Source organism: Aquarana catesbeiana, linkage group LG03 (assembly GCF_042186555.1).
Source record: "Aquarana catesbeiana isolate 2022-GZ linkage group LG03, ASM4218655v1, whole genome shotgun sequence".
Classification (NCBI taxonomy): Eukaryota; Metazoa; Chordata; class Amphibia; order Anura; family Ranidae; genus Aquarana; species Aquarana catesbeiana.
In genome coordinates this window covers 171,572,120-171,598,514 of record NC_133326.1, presented here as the reverse complement: position 1 = coordinate 171,598,514, position 26,395 = coordinate 171,572,120, and the positions used below count along the sequence as shown (strand labels likewise).

General features: G+C 40.7%; 1 protein-coding gene across 1 annotated transcript in view; it reads right to left on the bottom strand.

The window, feature by feature from the left end:
• The window catches only part of ELAPOR2 (endosome-lysosome associated apoptosis and autophagy regulator family member 2), a 165,827-nt gene that overhangs the window by 108,334 nt on the left and 31,098 nt on the right, over positions 1 to 26,395 (bottom strand). The window contains exon 2 of the mRNA XM_073619540.1: positions 12,057 to 12,177. Within this exon, the coding sequence (XP_073475641.1) occupies positions 12,057 to 12,177 (121 nt within the window). The remainder of the gene's footprint in view (positions 1 to 12,056; positions 12,178 to 26,395) is intronic.

Genomic DNA, 26,395 nt, shown 5'->3' with positions numbered 1-26,395 from the left:
ATTAGTATATATATAGTATATATATATATATATATATATATATATATATATATATATTCAGTTTAATTAAGATGACAACACCTCACCCCAAAACGACTCAGAGACATCCATTCATGGTTGCCATATTGTAGTGAATTTCTTAGGGCATGCCCTACCCTTTTAGAACTATTTAAACTTAGGCTGATACCCATTTACCACACAGTAGAACTGTTGAGCTGTGGGTGGAATAGCTTGTTTCCATTGTAACAAGAATTTTTTTATTTTTTAATCATATTTTATTGAATGCATTTTCAGATATAAACATCATCATAGAGTACAAAAAAGAAGCAAGGTCTAGCGTACATAGAGTAAAAAGGGATTGTCAAGTACGAAGAAACAATCGGTGTTGTATTCACAAAGTATGAATAAAAATAGTAGACAACTTGAAAACATAGGTCATAGGTGACATTTGTTAAGAATCAAAGTCATCTCCGAGAAAAGGGAGGTGTTGGAGATCTGGTGAACTAGTTTGGTTAGGTATCAAGTCCTTTTTATTTTAATTTTCCTTTCATAAGATTTAGAATATTCAAACTGAATATAGGTTTATACCTTTTAAATTGAACATTAACTTTACTAAGTGAACAGGTAAATCAACCCCTATGTATTGAGTTTTTGTGGTTGATTTTTTTTTTATCTCCCTCATACATGTTTAAAGTAAACACAGGTTCACTTTATTTACTAGCTTATTAAGGACAAAGGTCCAAACAAGACTTAAAGCTTGAAACCAGTTTTTCAATATAGGCATGTGTTAGTATAAATGCAAATGTCTTTGGAACTACTTAGTGTATGCAAGTGAGTTATACCTTGTTTTCAGGACAAATAGGTCCATCGTTTGATGGTAAATGGAAATAGATATCTCTTACTTTTTATTATCAAAGAAAAACTGACCCATAAAAGTAAAAAAATATTTTTTTCATACATAGTTATATAGTAGGTGAGGGTGGAAAAAAGTCCATCAAGTCCAACCTACGTGTGTGATTATATGTCAGTATTACATTGTATATCCCCTTATGTTGTAGTCGTTCAGGTGCTGATCCAATAGTTTTTTGAAACTATCGATGCTCACCGCTGAAACATCCTTTGCGCTCTTACAGTGAAGATCCCTCTACGCAGTCTAAGGTTAAACCTTTTTCTTCTAATCATAATGAGTAGCCACGTGTCTTATTAAACTCCCTTTCACAGAAAAGTTTTATCCCTATTTTCAGGTCACCGGTATGGTATTTGTAAATTAAAATCATATCCCCTCTCAAGCATCTTTTCTCCAGAGAGAATAAGTTCAGTGCTTGCAACCTTTCCTCATAACTAATTTCCTGCAGTCCCTTTATTAGCTTTGTTGCCCTTCTCTGTACTCTCTCCATTTCCAGTATATCCTTCCTGAGGACTGGTGCCCAGAACTGGACGGCATACTCCAGGTGAGGGCGGACCAGAGTCTTGTAGAGTAGGAGAATTATCGCTTTATCTCTTGAGTTAATCCCCTTTTTTTTCCCCTACTAGGACCCCCAGGTCCTTTTCCATCCTTGATTGCCCCAGAGGTTTTCCCCCCAGTGAGTAGATTGCATTCATATTTTTGCCACCCAAATGCATTATTTTACATTTTTCAACATTAAGCCTCATTTGCCATGTAGTTGCCCACCCCATTAATTTGTTCAGATCTTCTTGCAAGGTTTCCAGATCTTGCAGAGAAGTTATTGCTCTGCTTAGCTAAATATCGTCCGCAAATACAGAGATTGAACTGTTTACCCCATCCTCCAGGTCGTTTATGAACAAATTAAATAGGATCGGTCCCAGCACAGAACCCTGGGGGACCCCACTTTCCACCCAGACCATTCCAAGTACTCCCCATTTATCACCACCCTCTGAACTCACCCTTGTAGCCAGTTTTCAATCCATGTACTCACCCTATGGTCCATGCCAACGGACCTTACTTTGTACAGGAAACGTTTATGGGGAACTGTGTCAAATGCTTTTGCAAAATCCAGATACACCACGGCTACGGGCCTTCCTTTATCTAGATGGTAGCTCACCTCCTCGTACAATGTTAATAGATTGGTTTGGCAAAAACGATTCTTCATGAATCCATGCTGATTACTGCTAATGATAATGTTTTCATTACTAAAATCTTGTATATAGTCCCTTATCATCCCCTCCAAGAGCTTGCATACTATTGATGTTAGGCTAACTGGTCTGTAATTCCCAGGGATGTGTTTTGGCCCTTTTTTAAATATTGGTGCTACATTAGCTTTTCTCCAATCAGCTGGTACCATTCCAGTCAGTAGACTGTCAGTAAAAATTAGGAACAATGGTCTGGCAATTACTTGACTGAGTTCCCTAAGGACCCTAGGGTGCAAGACATCTGGTCCCGGTGACTTATTAATGTTAAGTTTTCCAAGTCTATTTCTAATTCTGTCCTCTGTTAGCCATGAGGGTGCTTTCTGTGATGTGTCATGAGGATAAACACTGCAGTTTTGGTTACTGAAGCCCCCCAATTCCCTCGTGAAGACTGAGGAGAAAAATAAATGTAATACCTTCGCCATCTCCCCATTCTTTGTAACCAGATTTCCTTCCTCATTCTTTATGGGGCCAATATGGTCTGCCCTCCCTTTTTTACTGTTTATATACTTAAAGAATTTCTTGGGATTTTTTTTTTTTGCTCTCCTCCGCTATGTGTTTTTCGTGTTCTATCTTAGCCACCCTAATTGCACCCTTACATTTCCTGTTGCATTCTGTCTGAATGCTGATAATAATCCCTCAACCCTGTGTTTTTTGAAGGCCTTCTCCTTTGATTTTCTATGCATTTTTACATTGGAGTTAAGCCATCCAGGACTTTTGTTCGCTCTTTTAAATTTATTTCCCAATGGGATGCACTGGCTAATGCCCTTATTTAATATGCTCTTAAAGCAAACCCATTTCTCCTCCGTGTTCTTTGTTCCTAAGATTTTATCCCAATTTATAACTTCTAGCAAGGTTCATAGTTTGGGGAAGTTTGCTCTTTTGAAATTCAATGTCTTTGTATTCCCCTTATATTTCCTATTTGTGTGATTTATACTGAAGCTAATTGACCTGTGATCACTGTTTTCTAAATTGCCCCTTATTTCCACTTCACTAATCAGGTCTGTATTGTTGTTAATCAGTAGGTCTAGTAACGCTTTGTTTCTAGTTGGTGCATCTACCATCAGCCCCATGAAATTGTCCTGCAAGACATTTAGGAACTGGTGAGCCTTAGACGAATGCGTGATTCCTTCCGCCCAGTATATGTCTGGATAATTAAAATCCCCCATTATGATGACACTTCCCATCCTTGCTGCTAATCCAAATCGTGATAGGAGGTGCATCTCCCCCTCCTCCCTCAGGTTAGGGGGCCCTATAGCATACTCCCACTATTATTTTCCCCTTAGTTTCATCCCTTTGGAGCTCTACCCATAAGGATTCCACCTCCTCCCTAGCTCCCTTAATGATGTCATCTCTCACATTTACTTGTACATTATTCTTGATATACAGGCATACCCCTCCCCCTTTTTTCCCCTCTCTATCCCTGCGATAAAGGGAATACCCTTGAATGGTTGCCAGCCAATCATGAGAGCTGTTGAACAGTCTCTGAAATTCCCACAAAATCCAAATCCTCCTCGTACAACAGTATCTCTAGTTCTCCCATCTTGTCCGCCAGGCTCTTGGCATTGGTGAACATGCCACATAGTTTAGACCAGTCGCATACTGTCCTCTTATTGGGTGTTCCGAGATTGCAAATGGGACTTGTTACTATACTTACCTCAGGTTTATGTGCTTTAGTCAACTTACCCCAATACTACCCTCTGGAATAAGTTCTGCGCTGACTATCTCTACCTCTGGACCCTCACCCCTGTCGCCTAGTTTAAAAGCCCTTCTAACTTTTCGGCCATCTTCACTCCCAACAGATCTGCACCCTCCTCATTTAGGTGCAGTCCATCCCTTCTATAGAATTTTTAAACTTTAATTGTATGTTTTTTTTAAATTTACCATAACCCAATTTAAATTCTCCTACTTCTGGCGATTGCAGTGATAACTCATATGTGTATATTATTTGTTGTTTTTAGTAGGGTCCAACAAAAGTTTTTGGGGTTTTTTTTTGCTTTTTTATCCTACTTAAAAAAAAGGTTTTATTTTATCTAAAACATACTGACCCATACTTATCATAGTGGTCATGAGTACGAGATCCAGAGTGTTTCCCCAGCATAAACACAGGTACATACATATGTAGCCCCATGGAAGAAGGCCACATATGTGTACACTCAGCCAGGGACTAACATTCAGGCCCCTTTTACACGGGCGCCTTACCTTAGTAGATCAAGCCACAGGGATAGCATAAATGCCAACCAACAATCATTTAGGAAGATCAGCAATGACAGCCCCAAATTTCTCCTATAGTGGTGCCCTAGGTGTTTGTCAAATATTATGGGGGTTGATTTACTAAGGGTAGGTTCATACTGTTGCGATTTGAATCTTTTCTAGTGTGATTTCTGGTGTGATTTCCAGTGTGCGAGTTTGGCTGCAAATCCAATGCAGTTTGCATGCAAATTTATTTATGGCCTGAGGGTCTCATTCTCTCTCTCTACCTCTGGAAAGAAGCTCAGAAACACAGCACAGAATTGCATTGTCTTTGAACAGATAAGCGTTTTGCATGTAGTTTCCATTCTACAATATGGAGCTCTGAATCACAACACAGCGCTTCAAAGACAGACAGAACCCTTTTTAAAATCAGATTGCATTCGAACTGCATATGTGTGAATAACCCAGGGGTGGATCCGGGGGGGGGGGGGGGGGGCACGGGGTAATTGCCCCCCCTCCCAAAAAAAATATTACCGACTTTAAGGCTTTCTCCCTCTGCCACTTCACAAGATTTGAGTTTTGAGAGACATCATCTAAATGCAGCTGCAGGGACTTTGTTTCCGCTTCCCCCGGCTCCCAGGTGGCCTAAAATATATTCCCTGGGCCCTATCAGTTCATTTAGAGGGGCCCAGTGGCATCGCTATGGTGGTGTGGACTGGGATGACACTGGGGCCGCCGCTACACATTGTAATATTACTGGCAGAGCTGCAGCAGAGTGGTGCGAATGTCACTTTACTTACCTGTCAGGCGGATGGATCTCCACCCGACAGGAGCTTCCTAGCGCAGGATTGAACACAAGATGCTGCTGATACGACCTGTAGCCAGAGCCCATGTGCACTGCAAGTGACTGATCACTTAACTCCTTAACACAACAGTGCCTTAACTAACACCTTGTCTTAGCTGTGTCTTAGCTGTGTGAACTTAGCTGTGTGAACTGGCTGAAGTGGTTAACGCTTTGGGGGAGGGGTTTAATTAATTTACAATTGTAATTGTAATATGACATATGGAGGGGGGTTAATGTACTCACTGATGCATTTGTGACTAGTAGCAATTAATTAACTCCTTTGTGCTGCATTAATGACAGTGGCACCATCAGTATTAATTAACCCCTTTTATGCTGTAGCATGAAGGGGTTTATAAACACTTACACTAGTGGCACTAATGCAGCACAAAGGGGTTAATTAATTTCCACTGGTCACTAATACATCAGTGAGTACAATAACCCCCCCTCCATGCACCATATTACAATTACCAATCACCATCATGATAATTACAAAGTACAGATGCGTTGAGCCACAGCACCTGTATTGTGTGATTATCATGATAATAATGATGATTTAGAATGACAGTGAAATTCATCTTAGGCTTCAGTCACACAGGGCATGCTGCAGACATGCATCTACCATGTAGGGCTGTCTTTTACTGGCTTGGGGATGCATAAAGTGTTGCATATATCCCTGTGACGGCATCCCATTTATTTGTACTGAGACACACAGCCACTCTGTCCCAATATGTCATGCGTGCAGGAGGGGGTCCTAGACATAGGCGTGCGCAAGGGGTGTGCCAGGTGTGCCTGGGCACACCCTAATCCTGGAGTTGGCAACCCATCAATTGTGGGCAGGTGACAGGTAAGCCGCGATCCTTACTTGCCGACCCCCAGAACCTGGACAGGTTAGGCGGCGGGGGTGGAAATTAGTGCAACCGATCTGTATTTTCTTCTGCAGCAGCTGAAAGTAGGCTTCTCCTCCTCTTCCTCTCACCAACATTCAGCTGCCACAGGAGGAAAATACAGGGGATTAGTACCAATGTATGCCACCCCTCTTGTCCCAGTTCCTCTTCTTTCTGCTGCCCAGGTCCCCCTGCCCCCCCCCCCCCCCCCATTGTTTTAAGGATGACAAGCAGGGGAAGAGGCTGATTAATATGTACAAACGCATATGTGTTGGAGCTTTGAGGTGCACACCCCAATGCAATAGGCTGTGCACACCTATGGTCCTTGAATGCATGCAGGGTGCATTCAGGAACCCGCACAAACATGTCATATTGGGATATAGCGGCTGTGTGTCTCAGTAGAAATAAATGGGATGTCGGCATTGGAATGCATGTAACACTTTAAAACAGTGTCACTGTTTTAAACAAGGTTAGGACTGTATAATACGTTTAAGCGACACCTTATTTTCTGGCAGTGCCCCTTCCGAGACTAAACTCTGGATCCGCCCCGTAATGGCCTCCATAGAAAATAATGTTATTTCAGTTGTCATGTGATTCCATGCGTTATGAAACACATGTTAAATCACTGCAATGTAAACCAGAGCTAAAGCTGGAGAGTGAAATCTGGTACAGCTGTGCATGGAAAACAATCACCGTCTAAATTCAGCTTGTTCAATTAAACAAATAACCTGGAAGCTGATTGGTTTCTATGCAGAGCTGCACCAGATTTTGCACTCTTCCGTTTTAGTAAATCAACCCCAATGTGTGCATTAGATTGTTTGCTACTATTAGACCTAGTAAATGAGGACATTCAAAAAAGTCAAGCGACCACACCTCTGTCCTATGCCTATAACTCTAAAGTAATGCCCCGTACACACGGTCGGACTTTGTTCGGACATTCCGACAACAAAATCCTAGGATTTTTTCCGACGGATGTTGGCTCAAACTTGTCTTGCATACACACGGTCACACAAAGTTGTCGGAAAATCCGATCGTTCTAAACGCGGTGACGTAAAACACGTACGTCGGGACTATAAACGGGGCAGTGGCCAATAGCTTTCATCTCTTTATTTATTCTGAGCATGCGTGGCACTTTGTCCGTCGGATTTGTGTACACACGATCGGAATTTCCGACAACGGATTTTGTTGTCGGAAAATTTTATCTCCTGCTCTCCAACTTTGTGTGTCGGAAAATCCGATGGAAAATGTCCGATGGAGCCCACACACGGTCGGAATTTCCGACAACACGCTCCGATCGGACATTTTCCATCGGAAAATCCGACCGTGTGTACGGGGCATAACAGTTACATTTTAGGCTAATGAGAGTATACAATTTCTGCTCTGTTTCTTAGTTAGGCCCTATTATCACAGTTACAAATTAACCATCTGTCTCCATAACCTGGATCTTAGATAATTTTAACTGCAACATGGTACAAGCAATGATTTATTCATGATGTTATGAAAGGCTGTACACTGACTGCAATGCATTGTGAGGCAGGCACAGCGCTGTTCTATAAAAGACTGTGAATCTAATCATTTGAACAGACAACTGCACCCTGTAAGGTTTATCTTTAACAAGCAGTTATTCCTTGCTTATTAGAAAATGAATTGCTACACTGCAGCAACCTTATGTAATCAACATTCTGAAAAACAGTGACATTTATAATTAGGAACCATTGTATTTTGCTTGTAAGCTCCATCTGTGAATAAACCTTGATTTTTGGGTGTTCTCAAGGGGCAGTTCCACCAGGGCCCAGTAGCTACCACCACCTCTGCATTCTTTCTCACTTTTCCCTGTTGACTTTTTGTCTTCTTGTCACCTCTTGCTGTCATTGTCTCTCAGGGCCTCCATATAATACTCTGGCCTCCCACAGTCATTTCCCCACCTCACACTATTCATTTTGCTCTTCTCCTCTCGTCCTCTTTTCATTCTCTCCTTGGGACAACATTTTACAAGTTAAAATGATTGTAAAGGAGCAAATCTTTTTTTTTTAAATAACAAACATGTCATACTTACCTGCTCTGTGCAATGGTTTTGCACAGAGCAGCCCCAGTCCTCCACTTCTGCCCCCCACCGAGTGTCGACTATAGCAGGCCGCTTGCTCTGGAGGCACTCATGCGGGCTCACTCCCGAGCCAGCTCTGTGTGCCCATAGACACATAGAGCACCGCTCGGCCCTGCCCCCTTCTCCCTCGTCACTGTAAATTACAGCAGTTGGAGCCAGTGGCATGCATGCTCAACTCGGATGCTTAACTGGGGTGTGCACATGCTTCTCGAGACAAGCTTTGTCAATTAGAGCTAATTATATATTCATTCTATATTGTTAGCAGAGTGGTTAGACAGCAGTGGGAGGGTTCACTTTTGACCACAGTAGCTCAGCATCAACAGCACCAATCAGAATTGAACAAAGTGCTGCATGCACTTTGTCTTCTAGGAGCTTTCAAGTATTTTTTTTTAGTAATGATCAGTTTAATGAATTTCAGTAAGTCATTTTTAAATATATTTTTTTCAGAAATGTAATATGTGTTTACTACAACAATGCAGAGATGTGCATAATTTCAACCTTTAATTCTTATATTTTTACTAAATAATGCATGATAAAATCTAGAAAATGTTTTGTAAATTATATATATATATATATTTTTTTTAATGGGAAATATGTTTTGTGATCTAAAATATTTATGAACTAATCCTTATTGCCGCCACTCACAGAACAAATCTGCTATTGTTCAAAAGCACAGTGTTAGCCAGTGTCAGCAAATGAAAGGTTCATTTCATTTGGATCTTAGGGTATATTATCCATATACTTTTTTATATATTTAGTATACAGTCTATAAAGCTCAGTTTGATTGCTCAGATCTTATTGGTTGTAAAGGCTGAGGCTTGGTTCACACTTATGCAAATTGGATAAGGGTTTCCCCGCATAATTACTTAAGCCCAATCTCGATCCAGCAATGTGCACAAGATCCAAGGCTCTCCCGGGTCTCTCCCTCCTGATTGCTTAGATTGGCTCCCACTGCTGTCATTCACAGCCAGTGAGGCGGGAGTGGGTGGCGGGGCTGAGCCGTGCCCTCTGTGTCTTATGGATGCAGAGAGTCGGCACGAGCATGCACGAGTTCCCCACAGCAAGCGGCTTGCTAGGGGGGCACTCGGCAAGGCGGAGGGGCCCAGAGCACCAGCGGGGGACCCGAGAAGAGGAGGATCGGGGCTGCTCTGTGCAAAACCACTGCACAGAGCAGATAAATATGACATGTTTATTTTTTTAACCACTTCCCACCCAAGGACGTCATATGACATCTTTGACTTTCAGTGGGAATATCTGAATGATGCCTGTAGCTACAGGCATCATTCAGATATTCTTGTTTTCAGCCGGCGATTCTGTGCACCATAAGAACAATCATATTGGCAGTTTCGCCGCTTGATCGTTTTTACAGGCGACGGGAGTGGACATCCCCCCCTCCCGCCGCCATCCGGTGCTTCTCCGGGCTCTCCCATGCCATCGGGGACCTGGAGAAAGAATCGGCCGCCGCCAGATGACAACCATAGAGATGACTGGTAAACAGATGGTCACCAGTCATCTCTATTACTGTCGGAGGCCCGTGCGCGGATGTAAACAAAGCCGCAATCGCGGCTGGTAAGCATGAGATGATGGATTTTTTTTTTCCGATCTCATGCTTTCCAGCCTGGAGGAGAGATGTGGGGTCTTATTGACCCCGCATCTCTCCATAAAGAGGACCTGTCACATAGATTCCTATTACAAGAGATGTTTACATTCCTTGTAATAGGAATAAAAGTGATAAAAAAAATGTAAAAGAAAGTCAAAATTAAAAAAAAAAGTAAAATAAAATAAAAAAAATAATAATTTAAAACGCCCCTGCCCCCGATAGCTCGCACTCAGAAGCGAACGCACACGTTAGTTCCGCTCACATATGTAAATGCTGTTCAAACCACACGTGAGGTATCGCCGCATGCCTTAGATTGAGAGCAACAATTCTAGCACTAGACCTCCTACTAACTCTAAACTTGTAACCTGTAAAAAAATTTAAAGCGTCGCCTATGGAGATTTTTAAGTACCAAAGTTTGCCGTCATTCCATGAGTGTGCGCAATTATAAAGCGTGACATGTTGGGTATCTATTTACTCGCCGTAACATCATCTTTCACATTATACAAAAAAATTGGGCTAACTTTACTGTTTTGTTATTTTTTAAATCATGAAAACAGTTTTTTTTCCAAAAAAAAAACGCATTTGAAAAGTTGTTGCGCAAATACCGTGTGAGATAAAAAGTTGCAAGAACCGCCATTTTATTACCTAGGGTGTCTGCTAAAATAAATATATAATGTTTGGGGGTTCTGAGTAATTTTCTAGCAAAAATATTATGTATTTTACATGTAGGAGAGGAGTGCCAGAATAGGCACGGTATGGAAGTGGTTTAACAACATTGTTTCATTTACAGTCGCTTTAAATTGGCCATGTACATGTATGGCTGACCTGAATACTTATACATACAGACATAATATCACAGTGTTGTTTCTTTTTTTTGGGGGGGGGGGTTACCTTCACAACGCTCAGCAATTCAGCAATTACTCGTTATGATTCTTGTTAAAGCTTATAATGTAAGTGTCCAAGTGTCCACACACATATGTGTGCACTACCATTACTTTTAATTGATGAAAACTTCCACTGTCACATTGTTTGGCCTTCTGATTGCACTGGCACTGCAAGTCAACAAATATAAGGGCTCTTTCACGTGGGCGATCCACCCAACGGACTCCGCTTTGCTCAGCGGGGATCGATCCGCTAAACAAGTAAATGACAGATCTGTCTCCGCTCACTGTGCTGAGACGGACCTGTCAGAGTCCCACTCTCCTCTATGCGGAGATCGGATGAAAACAGACCACCTGTCCATTTTCATCAAATCCCATCTGATTCTATCCTCCAGATGGATGGAAAATAGGGTCTCCACCTGTCTGGATTTCGCGGACAGGATCAGATCAGATATCGGCGGATGTCAGCATACAAGTCACCGCTGACATCTGCCGCTCCATAGAGGTGAATGGAGCGTCCAATCAGGTCCTCCTGAATAACTGACCAGATCGGAAAGCCTGTGTGAAAGGGCCCTTAGCAAATGCTATATAGACTCTTTGGAAACACTTAATCAGTATTATCTGTAATATGTCCAGTCCCTGGAGAACCATTGTTGTTCGCTTTCACATCTAAAAAGTTGCTAAAGTTTGTTAAAGCTTTAAAAGTATCGACAAACTTCAACAATCTTTTTTTTGTGAGCCCTTAGGCCGGCCATACATGAAACAAATTTATTTAGCAGCCGCTAGAGATAATTGCAGATAGAACCCGGGATGCTGGTTGTACCCAAGTTGGTCGATCAATCAGCTTTGTACATTCAGCCTGCTCATACACAGTTCGAATCTCGGCCTGTTCAGCAGGAGAATTGAACTGTGTATGGCCTGCTTTACTGCTAGTGTAGCTACTCCAAAGAATGTATTGTGGTTGGGAAACTAAAAGCCTGGTAAAAATTGAATCAGGATTATTATTATATTGTTTTGTAGTTTAAATAAAGCACATCATTCCCATTATAATAATAAGGATCGTGAGCAGCCTGTTTATGGACATAGATAAGGTTCAATGAGTTTTTATAACCAGGCTTGATCAATTTCCCTTGCTTGTACCACGGCTTACATCCCTGTTTGGACAGGCACAGGTAGCTTTGTATCAGTTTGTACCATGATATTTCATAAACAGGAGAGCAAAGCAAGAATCTGACAGATGGCTTGTGTGTGACTATAATGGGTAAATAATGCGACACACATTTACAGTATAGGGTATTTTTTGGTTGGTACAAAAAAATAAAGTAATGTTAACACATTACAGAAAAGTGTAACTTTTTTTTTTTGTAAGAAGTGTTCTGAAGCCGTGAAACAATCAACTTACTGCAGTCTTTCCCTTTAACTGGATCTGGCAGATGAGCACATGACTTCCCTTCATTTGGTACAGCAACTCGCCATCTTGATCCAGTGCTGTCACATTCTGTGTATTCATAGTGATAATCCCCCTAAAACAAAATACATGCAAGATTTAATAAATATATAAAATGTATAAGAAACACAGTTAGTGGAACTTACGATATTTTTTTATAACAAGCTGCTATTTTGACCAACATCTGTGGAGGAATCAGGAATACCTTATGGCTGTGTAGATGTTTTCTTCTGATAGTTAAAGTTTAGCCACAATTCAGTAGGTGCCTATATCAATTCAGTAGGTCCCTATATCATACTATGACCTTAATTTATCAATATATGTAAGGTATTCGCTGCCCATGCATGTTATGATATGAAAAAAAAGCTCATTCCAAGGAAAAGATTGTATTTTTCAGAAATTCCAATTAAATTTGATTAACCTAGTTGTTTTTTTAATTGTTTTTTTAAGAAAAGATTGTGCAAATGAATCAAATATATGACTAACCATTAATTTATCATTTTGTGTATTGACAGCATAAGGCCTGCAACCTATATTGTAACACAGTGAAATAAAATATGATAAACCTATTACAAAGAGCAGTAATAATGTACAAAGTGCAGAATGCCACTGCATTCAGAATTCTTCTTAGGTTAAGTTAAAGCATTCAGAACACTAATGAGTAGTTGGCTGGGATTCAATATTCTCTAAATTGATCTTCCTTTTATAAGAAAAGGGCAAATTATGTGCATGATCACATGACTATAACCTATAATTGTATAACTGTAAAATTATAATTATATTTCTGGACCACTGGTCTCCAAACTGCAGCCCCGGGGGCCGGATGTGGCCCTTTGCTGGCCTTTATTTGGCCCTTGTGGCACTATTGCGTCCACTGACACCAATGGCAGGACATTATTCTTCCCACTGACACCAAGAATGGGGCACTATTCCTTCCTTTGATACCAACAATGGGGCAATGTCCCTCCCACAGAGGGGGCACTGTTTACTCCCATTGAAGCCAGGGCATTTTCTACTCTCACTTGCCATAGTCTGGCCCCTCAAGGTCTTAAAGGATAGTAAACTGGCCCTTTGTTTAAAAAGTTTGGCGACCCCTGCTCTAGACAAAGATTTTTTTTTCTACTTTGGACAGAGTCGCGAATGGTTAGAACTTCTCTCAGATTTTTCTTTACTATAATAATTTTCTCTCGCTTTTATCATTATGATACCAGAACAAGGAATAAGGGAAACGGGTTAGTAGGAAGGCACAGACAGCAAAAAATAAAATAAAATTTTAAAAAGCAGTTCTAATCTATCCCTGTTCTACAAAAAAATAGTTTCTTTGTCTTTGTCTCTACTGGAGAGACATCCTATCACTTTTTGTTCCCCTGATCTCTGAGGAAACATGCATCCAGTAGGGACAGAAATGTCAAAAAAAAACTAAAATGAGTTCTATCTCTAATACACTTAAAAAAAACATTTTGGACTTTATTTGTCCTTTTTATATCTATGGTATTCTACTTCCTTTGTATTCAAATTATTTTTCTATGGGGGTTCTGTTTCCACTAGCCTTTTTTTATGTTGGTCAAGCAGTGAAGTGCATTTCTGTATAGTGTTTCATTACATGTAATCTAATAACATAAGTGCACTGCGGGGATGTCTGATGTAACCCATCAATACATTAACTTGATACTACAGTAGAATATGATGACATTTTTTAGTCCCTTGTTATGCTATGAGATACAACTTAAAATACTGAGTTGTAAAATGGTTGGATAAAAAATATGATTTTTTTCATTTAACATAATATGTGACTAGATGGTGACTTGGTATTTTTTATGTATGTACAATACTTTTTAAGGCTTTGGGGTTGATATACTGAGAGTGCAAAATCTGGTGCAGCTCTGCATAGAAACCAGCTTCCAGGTTCTACGATGATTGGCCAATATGCACAGCTGCACCAGATTGTGCACTGTCCAGTTTTAGTAAATTAACCCCTTTGCATTACAACTTATCCATGTAAATTCAAAGCACTGCAGTTGACATCAAATTAAATTAACATGAACTTTCACTCAAAAGTGAAAGTGCTGCTAATCCTCCTCCCCACCCCTGGCCAAAACGTTTTCTTTCCCTTACAGGGAACGGATACTTTTTTTGACAGATACCCGTCAAAAAACAGGTATATATATATATATATATATATATATATATATATATATAGACATATAGACAGTGGGGTGAGCATTCTAAGAGAGTTCAGGTGTAGAATGAGTAGAAGGTAAGGCCTTTGGCTGTGTGGCCCCTGTGGGAAGCTTTTGGGGCATAGCCACTAACGTGTGACCCTGCTAGCGAGAGGTATTCTCCTGCTGGGGAATACCTGATGAGGTGGTACTATCATTATACTATTAACTGTTGTGTTCCAAATTACTTCTAAGACATTCTGTAAAAATTCAAAACTGCAACCAACTCATGTCTAATTCTCCTCAAGCATTGATGGCAGGCGTGACAGCTGAACTGTAAGTTAAAGAGCTCCCTACGGGAGAGAGGATTCACATAGGCTGGGGAACCAGAAGTTGAGTCTTTCTATGGTGATCAAGTAGCCACGCTGTGCCCATTCCAGGTTCTACCCACCAATAGGTGTTTTATAATCAAGTAGGGGAGAACTTAGGCTAGGCTGACAACTCTGCTTGGGATTTCAGTGCAGTAGAAGCCATGTGTTGTCCTTTAAACAAGAAGTTAGGAGAACCATGGATTTCCTTACTTCTTATTAAATATTTTTTTATTTTTGCACAGACATATACTTTAATCTTGTTTGTATATTCAGGGTTGATCATTGCATCACAACTGTAATGTTTTAGAATGCACTTTTGGGGAGAGAAAGACACAAAGTTGTCATCCAACCTTCTTGCACTGAAATAACCCTATTCCCACTCTAAGTTTATTTGACTATTCTGCTGTACTACATAATGAAAAAGAGTGCTTGCAAGAGACACCCCAGTCCTAATATGATGACTGAATTAAATTATTATTATTATTACAGGCACTTGTATAGCGCCATCAATTTACGCAGCGCTTTACATATACAGTATCTCACAAAAGTGAGTACACCCCTCACATTTTTGTAAATATTTTATTATATCTTTTCATGTGACAACACTGAAAAAATGACACTTTGCTACAATGTAAAGTAGTGAGTGTACAGCTTGTATAACAGTGTGAATTTGCTGTCCCCTCAAAATAACTCAACACACAGCCATTAATGTCTAAACCGCCGGCAACAAAAGTGAATAATTGAAGAAAAAGAAAATTGGTCGCACACCATGGAAGGAAGTACTTCTGTAGAATAGTTACTTTATTGTCAAGGTGCCAAAGGACGTAGACAGGACATTACGGGAACATTGGTAGACCGGTTTCAGACGGATAACTCGTGCTTTTTCACAACAAAAGTGAGTACACCCCTAAGTGAAAATGTCCAAATTGGGCCCAATTACCCATTTTCCCTCCCCGGTGTCATGTGACTCATTAGGGTTACAGGGTCTCAGGTGTGACTGGGGAGCAGGTGTCTTAAATTTGGTGTTATCGCTCTCACTCTCTCATACTAGTCACTGGAAGTTTAACATGGCACCTCATGGCAAAGAACTCTGAGGATCTGAAAAAAAGAATTGTTGCTCTACATAAACATGGCCTTGGCTATAAAGAAGATTGCCAAGACCCTGAAACTCAGCTGCAGCACGGTGGCCAAGACCATACAGCGGTTTAACAGGACAGGTTCCACTCAGAACAGGCTTCGCCACGGTCAACCAAAGAAGTTGAGTGCACGTGCTCAGCGTCATATCCAGAGGGTGTCTTTGGGAAATAGATGTTTGAGTACTGCCAGCATTGCTGCAGAGGTTGAATAGGTGGGGGGTCAGCCTGTCAGTGCTCAGACCATACGCCGCACGCTGCATCAAATTGGTCTGCATGGCTGTCGTCCCAGAAGGAAGCCTCTTCTAAAGGTGATGCACAAAAAAGCCTGCAATTTGCTGAAGACAAGCAGACTAAGGACATGGAATACTGGAACCATGTTCTGTGCTCTGATGAGACCAAAATAAACGTATTTGGTTCAGATGGTGTCAAGCGTGTGTGGCGGCAACCAGGTAAGGAGTACAAAGACAAGTGTGTCTTGTCTACAGTCAAGCCTGGTGGTGGGAGTGTCATGGTCTGGGGCTGCATGAGTGCTGCCGGCACTGGGGAGCTACAGTTCATTGAGGGAACCATGAATGCCAACATGTACTGTGGCAGTATTCCAACATGATAATGACCCCAAACACACCTCCAAGACGACCACTGCCTTGCTAAAGAAACTGAGGGTAAAGGTGATGGACTGGCCAAGCCTGTCCCCAGACCTAAACCCTATTGAGCATCTGTGGGGCATCCTCAAACGGTAAGTGGAGGAGCGCAAGGTCTATAACATCCACCAGCTCCGTGATGTCGTCATGGAGAAGTAGAAGAGGACTCCAGTGGCAACCTGTGAAGCTCTGGTGAACTCCATGCCCAAGAGGGTTAAGGCAGTGCTGGAAAATAATGATGGCCACACAAAATGTTGACACTTTGTGCCCAAATTGGATATTTTCACTTAGGGATGTACTCACCTTTGTTGCCAGCAGTTTAGACATTAATGGCTGTGTGTTGAGTTATTTTGAGGGGACAGAAAATTTACACTGTTATACAAGCTGTATACTCACACTCACTACTTTACATTGTAGCAAAGTGTAATTTCTTCAGTGTTGTCACATGAAAAGATACAATAAAATATTTACAAAAATGTGAGCGGTGTACTCACTTTTGTGAGATATTGTATATTGTACAGTCACATCAGTCTCTGCCCTCAAGGAGCTTGCAATCTAAGGTCCCTAACTCACATGCATACATACACATACTAGGGTCAATTTAGACAGGAGCCAACTTTACCTACCAGCATGTTTTTGGATTATAGCAAAAGTTACCTATTTTCCCTATGCTCCATTAATAGTGACACAAAAAAATGTGCATAAATGGAAGGAGCCACCGAGCAAAAGGTAAAAGTCTAAATTCATTTATTGATATTGTGCAATATCAATAAAGTAATTTGGACTTTTTTACCTTTTAGTCTGACGCTCCTTCCATACAAACACGTTTTTTTTTTTTTTGGTAACCTGCTGGATTACCCACTGCCCACTAGTCTGTTGTGAGCAGCCTAACCTGAGCCAGTAGGTTCTTCAAACGTTTTTTTGCCCTCTTATTACCTTGATTATACTCATTTCAAAGTCCCACGCCTTCTGGATGCCCCTTTTTTTTCATTGGAGTCATTAATAGTGACAGAGGCAGCGGACAAACAGCAGACCTCTAGATCCATTCCATCCATTCATTTATTATTTCAACGGAGACATGCATACTGGGAAAAGCCCTACCCAGAGATAAGTAATATCAACAAGCTTCTGTGTGTATTGAATATACTTCTGGTATAAAAGGTTAATTCATGTGTAAGAAATACTAATTCACTGTCTATGTAAAAGTGTCCATACCTGCTCATAAAACAAGATAGTTATACAACACTTATTTGCAGTCTTTTGATTTATTTGAGCTGCTACAGATTCAAGTATGCTTAGAGTTACAGATGGCAGCATTCTTTTATGGGAGTAGTAAAATGTCTACAGCTCCCTGTTCATGATTTAGTTTAACCAAATGCTTACATAATTCATCAATCAACCAATCAATCTTTTTTTTTCAGCCTGTAAAAGCACCTCTATGTAAGCCTATGGGGGAGATTTACTAAAATTGGTGCACACAGAATCTGGTGCAGCTGTGCATAGTAAGCAATCAGCTTCTAATTTCAGCTTGTTCAATTAAGCTTTGACAAGAAAACCTAGAAGCTGATTGGTTACTATGCACAGCTGTACCAGATTTTGGGTGCACTCGTTTTAGTAAATTTCTCCCTCTGTGTCCATGCACACATAGGCTTTTATTAGAAGAGGAGCGTTTACAGGCAGAGAAAAAAAAAAACACAAAAGGCGCATTCAGGAGAAGAGCTGAAGAGCAGGAAAAACGTAGAATGCGCCTAAACGCATCTAAGCATGCACAAACACTAGATGCATCTAGTGTCTGAGCAATACTGCATTCCAATGGCCAGAATGTATAAATTTTATGTCTAAACGTACTTAAAGCGGAACCTCAGTCATTTTTTTAATCTTTCCATCTATTGAATCCTCTGTCCTTGTTTTAATTTTGGAAAGTAAAAAAAAAAATTTCTGCCAGTAAATACCTTATACAGCCAACTTCCTGTTTCTTGTCTGGTCATTAGCCTAGGCTTATGACATCATGCACAGCTCTCTCTCTCTCACTCTCGTGAGAGTTTGCCAGGAAGGGAGGGGGTGAGTCATAAGAGGGCCAATGAGAGCTGCAGAGCTGGAGGTGTGCCTCTGTATAAATCCAGGAAGTGAACAGGCAGCAGCTTCAGCTGCCCACAGTTAAAATGGATGCAGCCAGACTTAGTGGAGGGAGATTTCTGCAGCATATTTGGCAAGAATAGAATCACAGTATATATAAAATAATATGCAAAGTGGTTGGGGGGAAGCTTCAGAATGGCAAAGATGTTTTTATTACAAATTATGTGAGCAGACTCCTTTTAGCACATTTTTTAAGCAGCAATTTTCTACCAGGAGTTCTGGCATTCAGAGGGACTTTTACAGATGCCCTGTGTTCACGAGGTCTTACAGAAGTTCCAACCTTACCAAACCCTACTTTAAAAGGTTTTTTGATTTATTTATTACAGGTATTTATATTTTGCAGACAATTTATGCATAGTTTTTTTTAAAACCTCTAACTGATATGTCCCCATGGGACTGTGAAAAAAGCAAGGGGCATTTTCCCCAGTGGCAATAAAAACACAATTTTTTTAAGAAAGTAAAGAAGAGTTATAACCTGGAAAAGAGAAAGGATTTGGTAACTTAGCTATGATTCAGCGTTGCTTAAGCGCAAAGCATGTTAACTGTGGATGCTGTACTCCCTGCCTTGTTGTGGAGATGTATTTTATTGAAGACTTTACAATAAAGGTGAGGTTTTAGATGTGCGGCAAGACTGAATCCTTTCTCTTTTCCTGCCATGAGGACTGCTTCAAACAGGGCCAGCACCTACCAGGGCTCAGTGAAGGTGGAACATTGAACGGAACGAGGGCGGTGTTTTGTTCCCTTTGTGCTCAAATGTTGTAACCTCTAATATGTTTTTTAATGCAGTCTATGGGGTTGATTTACTAAAGGCAAATGGACTGTGAGCTTTGCAAAGTGCAGTTGCACTCTGCAAGTACAGTTGCTCCAAAGCTTATTAAATGAACAGAAGCTCTGCTGACTTCTATCATCCAATCATGTGCAAGCAAAAGTGCTGTTTTTTTTATTTCCTTGCACGTGATTGGGTATTTTTTGCAAAGTGAAGTTTACCTCATTTACTAAGCTCTGGAGCAACTGCACTTGCAATGTGCACAGTCTATTTGCCTTTAGTAAATCAACCCCTTTGTGTCTGATTTTCCTTCTCTTCCAGCTAAAGTAACAGCCTGTGGGCCAGTTTGACAGGGGGGTCACAACTGAGCAGCAATGTCTTTAAAGGGGACAACGAGCCAATAAAAAAATAAATAAAATAAATGTTTAAACCTTTCTTCAGTATATCCAAAATAGAAAAAGAATGTCAGAGTGGATTATACTGAGTAATTATACTGATTATACTAAATGACCCTTTAACTGAGAGTAGCTAAGTGAAGCTCTTCAAGGACAGCAAGTGTTTGCAGTGTGTTAAATTAGCTTACTTGGATTTTTAAAGCTAAGAAAATAACTTTTCATCCACCTACTTACAGAAAAGATTGTGAGGACATATATGGGGTTATTTACGAAAGGCAAATCCACTTTGCACTACAAGTGCACTGCAGTGCAAAGCGGATTTGCCTTTAGTAAATCAACCCTATAGCATAGCTAGCACAGCAGGATCAACAAGTCAGACAACAGGGTCAGACTCTTCCAAAATTCCACAGTGTTCCTAGGCCAACTGAGATTTGTAATACTTCAAGCATATTCTGGATCTACCCCTGAAAATACATGAAGCTGGATGTTCCTGGGAACCTGCAAGATTGAAGGTGAGAAGTTCTAGTGCACAGTGGTCTTCAAGAACTGAAGTTCTCACACCGACGCACACTATAGGCCAAGGAACTCTCAGGAGTAACCCAATTGCTGCCACCTACTGTACTCAGTCATTAATTATAGATCAGGAGCATGAGTGATATAGGCTGACTAATAACCAGAGATGTAGACTGACTAATGAACTGCAAGTTTTGCGACATACAGTATCTTAGCTTCCGTGCTGCTAAACCTTCTAAAATATAAAATAAACCTGTTTGAATAAATAGGTAAGGATTTGGCTTTTTTTTTTTTGGAACTGGCCTAGGGTTATACTGAGTCCTATCTAGAATTTGAAGCAAAATATATTTTTTAGTCTCAGAAGGAAGGAAGGGTTAGAACCGTAAATTTTTTTTTTTTTTTTTTTGCTGTTTGTGCCCCTATTGGAAAGTTGTTCCCTCACTTGTCTATGTACCTGTGTGTATACAGCTCCTAAAGTTGGCCATATACTGACTGCAAGCTGAACAAGGGAGTGTTGTCAGCCCTGCTGAGTCCTTATTCTAAACTACTCAACTACTTTCACTCATACTTTTTTTTATACTTCTTAAACAGCTAAAAACAAAATGTTTTCAATGGTATATTTAACAGATCAAAGGGGTCTGCTAAATACCATCTTCTGATGACAAGGGTTTATTTTACTATTTCCACAGCAAATGATTGTATAGCCAATTTTCTGTGTTTCTAGTATATCTTTTTTAAACACGTTCAATTATATATTTAAAATCGGAAAAGTGAGTAAACAGGAGAAGTTCATTGTTACAGTTTACACACACTTGAGGCTCGGTTCACACTTGTGCAATGCCAGACATCGCATGTGATTCACAAAGCATTGCTGTGCAGATCACATGCGATGTCAGTGCGATGCGAATTTAGCCATAAACTTTGTATGGCTGAATTCGCATCGCATTCTCACCAAAATGGTGCTGGACCCTTTTTTTAGTCCGCACTGGAATCGGATCGCATGGTCATTCACACCTATGCGATCTGATTCCTGCACCATTTCACAGTTCGTACTGCGATCTGCGAACCGATCTGGAGGCGTCATTAACTTTGTATTGACACCCACAGCGGTTTGCGGAGGGCAGTGTGAGCTGCCGGCGATTCAGGTGCGATGTGGGAACCCGCACTGGAACCGTGCTGGTTCCCACATCGCACAAGTGTGTACCGAGCCTTAAAGTAAATGTATCAACAGAACAAACTTAACAGCTGCTAATGATAAAATTCTAACAATGTCTAATGAAAAAGTGGGCATCAATTAAGTGCCCACGGCATGGGATTGTGACTGGCAAAAGAAATTTAATAACAAAAAAAAAAAAAATGGTTACTGTTCCTTTAAATGGAGGAATATGACAGGCATGTGGATCACAAGCGGGAAAAACGTGATCTCCAGGCGGGAAAAACACGTGTATTACGGATCAATACACGTGTTTTGGGGGCTATATAAGACCCTCGCAGTAAGCTCCAGTCACAGTTGACCCCACAGCGGCTTGACGAGCTCCCCATCCCTCCCACCCTTGTCGCAGCACCTGTTATGTGGTTTGTCACCCTTGGATCAAGGGGGGACTTTGATGAATGTTTTTATTCTTGGTACTCGCTCGAGTTCTATAACTGAGCGAGATATTGATATATGTTTTATTGAAATTAAATAAATAAATAAACAAAAGAAAAAGAAAATTTAAATAATTTATTTATGTTTTATTTATAAAGTTATGTTTTATACCAATAAAGGTGCCGCGGCCATTTATTACCATTAAGATAAGTCTGAGTGTGGATTATTTCGTTAATAGAGATTCTTTTGTACAGCCTACATTCCCATGCAAAAATATCCAAAAATACTTATTCTGTACTGTTTGAATTATAGAATTGTCCCAGTATGTTTGGCTGAAATTACCGCAAATTACTGAGAGTTGTTACATGTGAGTAACTAGGCTAACTATTAACCTGTAGTGTTTTTTTTATTTATTTGAAAAAGGAGGGTGTAGCACAGCAATGCTCCTGTTTAAGATTTCCAACAATGCACAGGAAAGATAAGGCACTGAGCTAAACATATGTATATTCAGCTGTTGGGGGGGGATTTGTTCTGAACACAATCAATACAAGACCATCAGTGAGGTAAAGACTACAAATAAGTAGAAATGTGCAAACATATATGATAATAAGTGCAAAGCTAAAAAAGCTTTCATAAGCCAACTGAAAATCAATCTAACTGACACTAGGGTTGATTTACTAAAACTGTACAGTGCAAAATCTGGTGCAGCTGTGCATAGAAACCAATCAGCTTCCAGGTTTTATTGTCAAAGCTTAATTGAACAAGCTGAAGTTAGAAGCTGATTGGCTACCATGCACAGCTTCACCAGATTTTGCACTCTCCAGGTTTAGTAAATCGACCTCACTGTGCGGGGGTATGTAGGCTTCAATTAACCTTACACACATACACACACACACACACACATACACACACACACACACACACACATACAGCAATCAGGCAGTTTACTATATAATGTATAAAAAGAAAAAAACACTTTACGGTCGTTTATAAAACACCTACAGTATGTGTGTATTGTGAAATTGCTGCATGACAGAATGTTCCTAATATGGGAACAGCCATATCATATGTAAGAGAGACCGTCTCCAACTATTCCTGCAGAAACTGAAGCCCTCGTCTATGGGGCCTTTTGAAAGTTGGAAGTCAACACTAAAACAGTTATTTATCTTTAATTAGACATGCCTTATCAGCCCTGTTTCAGAAACACACAGCTTCCTTTCAACACCTATAAAGCCTGAGTCATGCTACTGGTTTTTATCACTGCTATTTACAAAGCATTAGTAGAACAGGAAGCACCAATCAGATACTTGCATTGCTTTTTCAAATCATTAAAGCAAGTAAGTAATGTAATAGCATGGCTCAAAACACACTAACATAGAGGAAGAGAAGTATGGAAATATATATATTTATTTAATCATACTTACCTAGGTGGATGCAGCATTGGTCTGATGCTGCATCTGTCGCCCACCAGCGCTAACACTGAGAACCGAGTGATCAAACACTGCTGATTGCTCAGTTCTCACAGCTCCCTGAGCAGAGAGCTGCTGACTGTCAGTCACTGGCTCTCTGCGCTGCCCCCCACCCTGCACTCACTGGAGCACTGAGCTGTGGAGTGGACAGGGGCGGCCGACTCAGGCTCTCAGAGGCTCGCAGAAAGGCCAAGCCGGGTGCCGGTCCAGGCATGTGGGCGGATCCAGACTTCATTGTCGCGATTTGCCACAGCCTGGACTGGCTCTGTGATGTCAGCCAACAGCAGGCTTCAGCCCGCTGTCTGCTGAAAACACGTCATAGGAGTGCAGAAGGAACTGTACTCCTGTGATCCACAGGAGAAGTACAGCCAAACGAGCTCAGGCTGGACTTCTCTTTTAAAGAAGTACCAGATTCAAGGCATTTTTTACCTAATGCATTCTCTGCATTAAGGTAAAAAAAACTGCTCTGGTTCATTTTTCCGCTCCCCCGTGCCCAAACACCACTTCCAAGTCCCCTGATCCGTGCCCCTTCCCCAAACTTCTGGGGTACTGAAAGCAGTTGAGCGATTGACTTCTGCTGCCCTCAGTCAAATTGCTGGGAGGAGGAAGAAGGGGGATAGCTTGCCAGGTGCTGTGTGTGTCTATAGGCGCACACGGCTCCGGCCAGGAATAAGCATGCATGGGTGCGTCCTTAGCAGCCAGCTAGCTAAGAAGACACCTGCAAACAGGAAAGGGTGCCTGTGGCTTGAGGACTGGCCGTCGCAGAAAGAAGGATGCAAATTTTAAAACGGAAAAATCTTTTTATTTTTATATATATATATATATATGTAGGCCTCCTCTTAAAAAGAAAAAAAAAAATCTAACTACACTCAATTTTTGTGGGATGAACGAGATAAGATTGAAAGATTCCTCCATCCACAATAAACAGCATGGATGGAAGAGAATCTACTGACTGCTATTGTATTCAGGCATCTGCAGCACCCATGGCTGCCTGAATACCTGAACAATGACAGTTTAGCCAAGAATTTTCCAGTAAACTCAATCAATTTTTGAATCGACTTTTGTCAAGCCATGTAGTGCTGACGGGACCATCCACAACTTAAATTTTGGTCAATTCAGTAGGAAACGGCTGAGATTCAAGCTATATAAGGGCCCACACTGATGCATTTTAAATGTGTTCCCACTGACTTACAATGGAAGGTACATTTTGGTGTGCTTTTGAAAAACTGCATGCAGGACTTTTAAAGTGTAGTGCACCTGCTGTGTGAACAGTTACATAATGTTAAATGGGGAAAAGTTTTCATGCGCTTTTGTCACTCCAGAAAAGTGCTTCAAAGGTACACAAGTGGGAAAGGGGCCCAAGTCTAGCTTTATGACTTGTCCATACTAGGTGCGTTACATTGATCAATGTAGGCTCAGCGCAAGGTGCCCTGTTCACACTATACTAGTGTGTTTTTGTGTGTTGCCTAAAAATACAGCATGTCTGCATTTTTATGCAACAAAATACACAAAACCATGTTGCAACACTCTGTTGTGTATAGAGTTAAATGTAGTATTTTGTTAACTTTAACGACTTGAGACCAGCCGCCGCAATCGTACTGCGGCAGGTTGGCTCGGCTGCGCGAATTGCCATCATTGTACGTTGGGCGCGTAAACGACAATTTATGCCTATTCGCTAGCGGGGGAGCCAATCAGCGGGTCCGGTGGACTCGATGTCCGCTGGCCAACTGTGATCGCTCCACAGAGAGGCAGAACGGGGATCTGCCAGTGTAAACAAAGCAGATCTCCAATCTGTCAGGGGAGTAAAGTGAGATTGTCTGTTCCTAGTGATTAGGAACAGCGATCTCTCTTTACTCCCGGTCAGTCCACTCCCCCCCCCCCACAGTGAGAAAGCACCTCCCTAGGGAACATTTAACACTTTGATCACCCCTGGTGTTAACCCCTTCCCTGACAGTGTCATTTATACAGTAATCAGTGCATTTTTATAGCACTGATCACTGTATAAATGTCACTGGTCCCATAAAAGTGTCAAAAGTGTCCGATCTGTCTGCCGCAATGTCACAGTCCTGCTAAAAATCGCAGATCACCGCCATTACTAGTAAAAAAAAATTATAATAATAAAAATGCCATAAATCTATCCCCTATTTTGTAGACGCGATAACTTTTGCACAAATCAATCAATATACACTTATTGGAATTTTTTTTTTACCAAAAATATGTAGAAGAATACATATTGGCCTAAACTGAGGAAGAAATTCGTTTTTTTACATTTTTTGGGGTGGATTTTTATCATAGCAAAAAGTAAAAAAATGTTTTGTTTTTTTTTTCAAAATTGTCGCTCTTTTTTTTGTTTATAGCGCAAAAAATAAAAACCGCAGAGGTGATCAAATACCACCAAAAGAAAGCTTTATTTGTGGGGAAAAAAAGACATGAATTTAGTTTGGGTACAACATCGCAGGACCGCGCAATTGTCAGTTAAAGCGATGCAGTGTGTATAGCAAAAAATGGACTGGTCAGGAAGTGAATAAATCCTTCCGGGGCTGAAGTGGTTAAAAAAAAAAAAAAAAACCCATAAAAATAAATAAAAACAGAAAAACAGTAAAGAATGATGATGGTGTCTTGTGTACACTATAACATGCACCCACTGGTGTTAATGGATCTTTAGATAATGTTAGAAGCACCAAAGACTGTGTGTTGCTTTTTATAGCTTTTGAGGGATGAGATTAAATACCTTTTTAAATTCAGTGCTGATAATATATGCCACACATGATGTGTATGTCAGCACTCTGCATTACTGACAAGGGCTTATTTGTAAGACTTAAAAAAGAAACAACTGTTTTTGAAAAGGTGTCTGTGCTGGCTTTCATCCCAGTCACTGCCTATGTGTCAGAGTGTGGAAGAAGTGCAGACCACTTTACTGATCTTTTATCTAATAAGTAATGTAATCAATGCATGTATCAGTGTATTTCTCCCTTCAGGCCTGTCCTGGAAACCATGGTGTGCTAACCGGCTGTATTTTATTATTTTAATACGTATTTCCTTAATGCAACTTATTTATTTGGAATAGGCTACCAGCGCAAAGCAAAAGCTCAAAAAATGTATTTGAACCTTTTTCTCAAA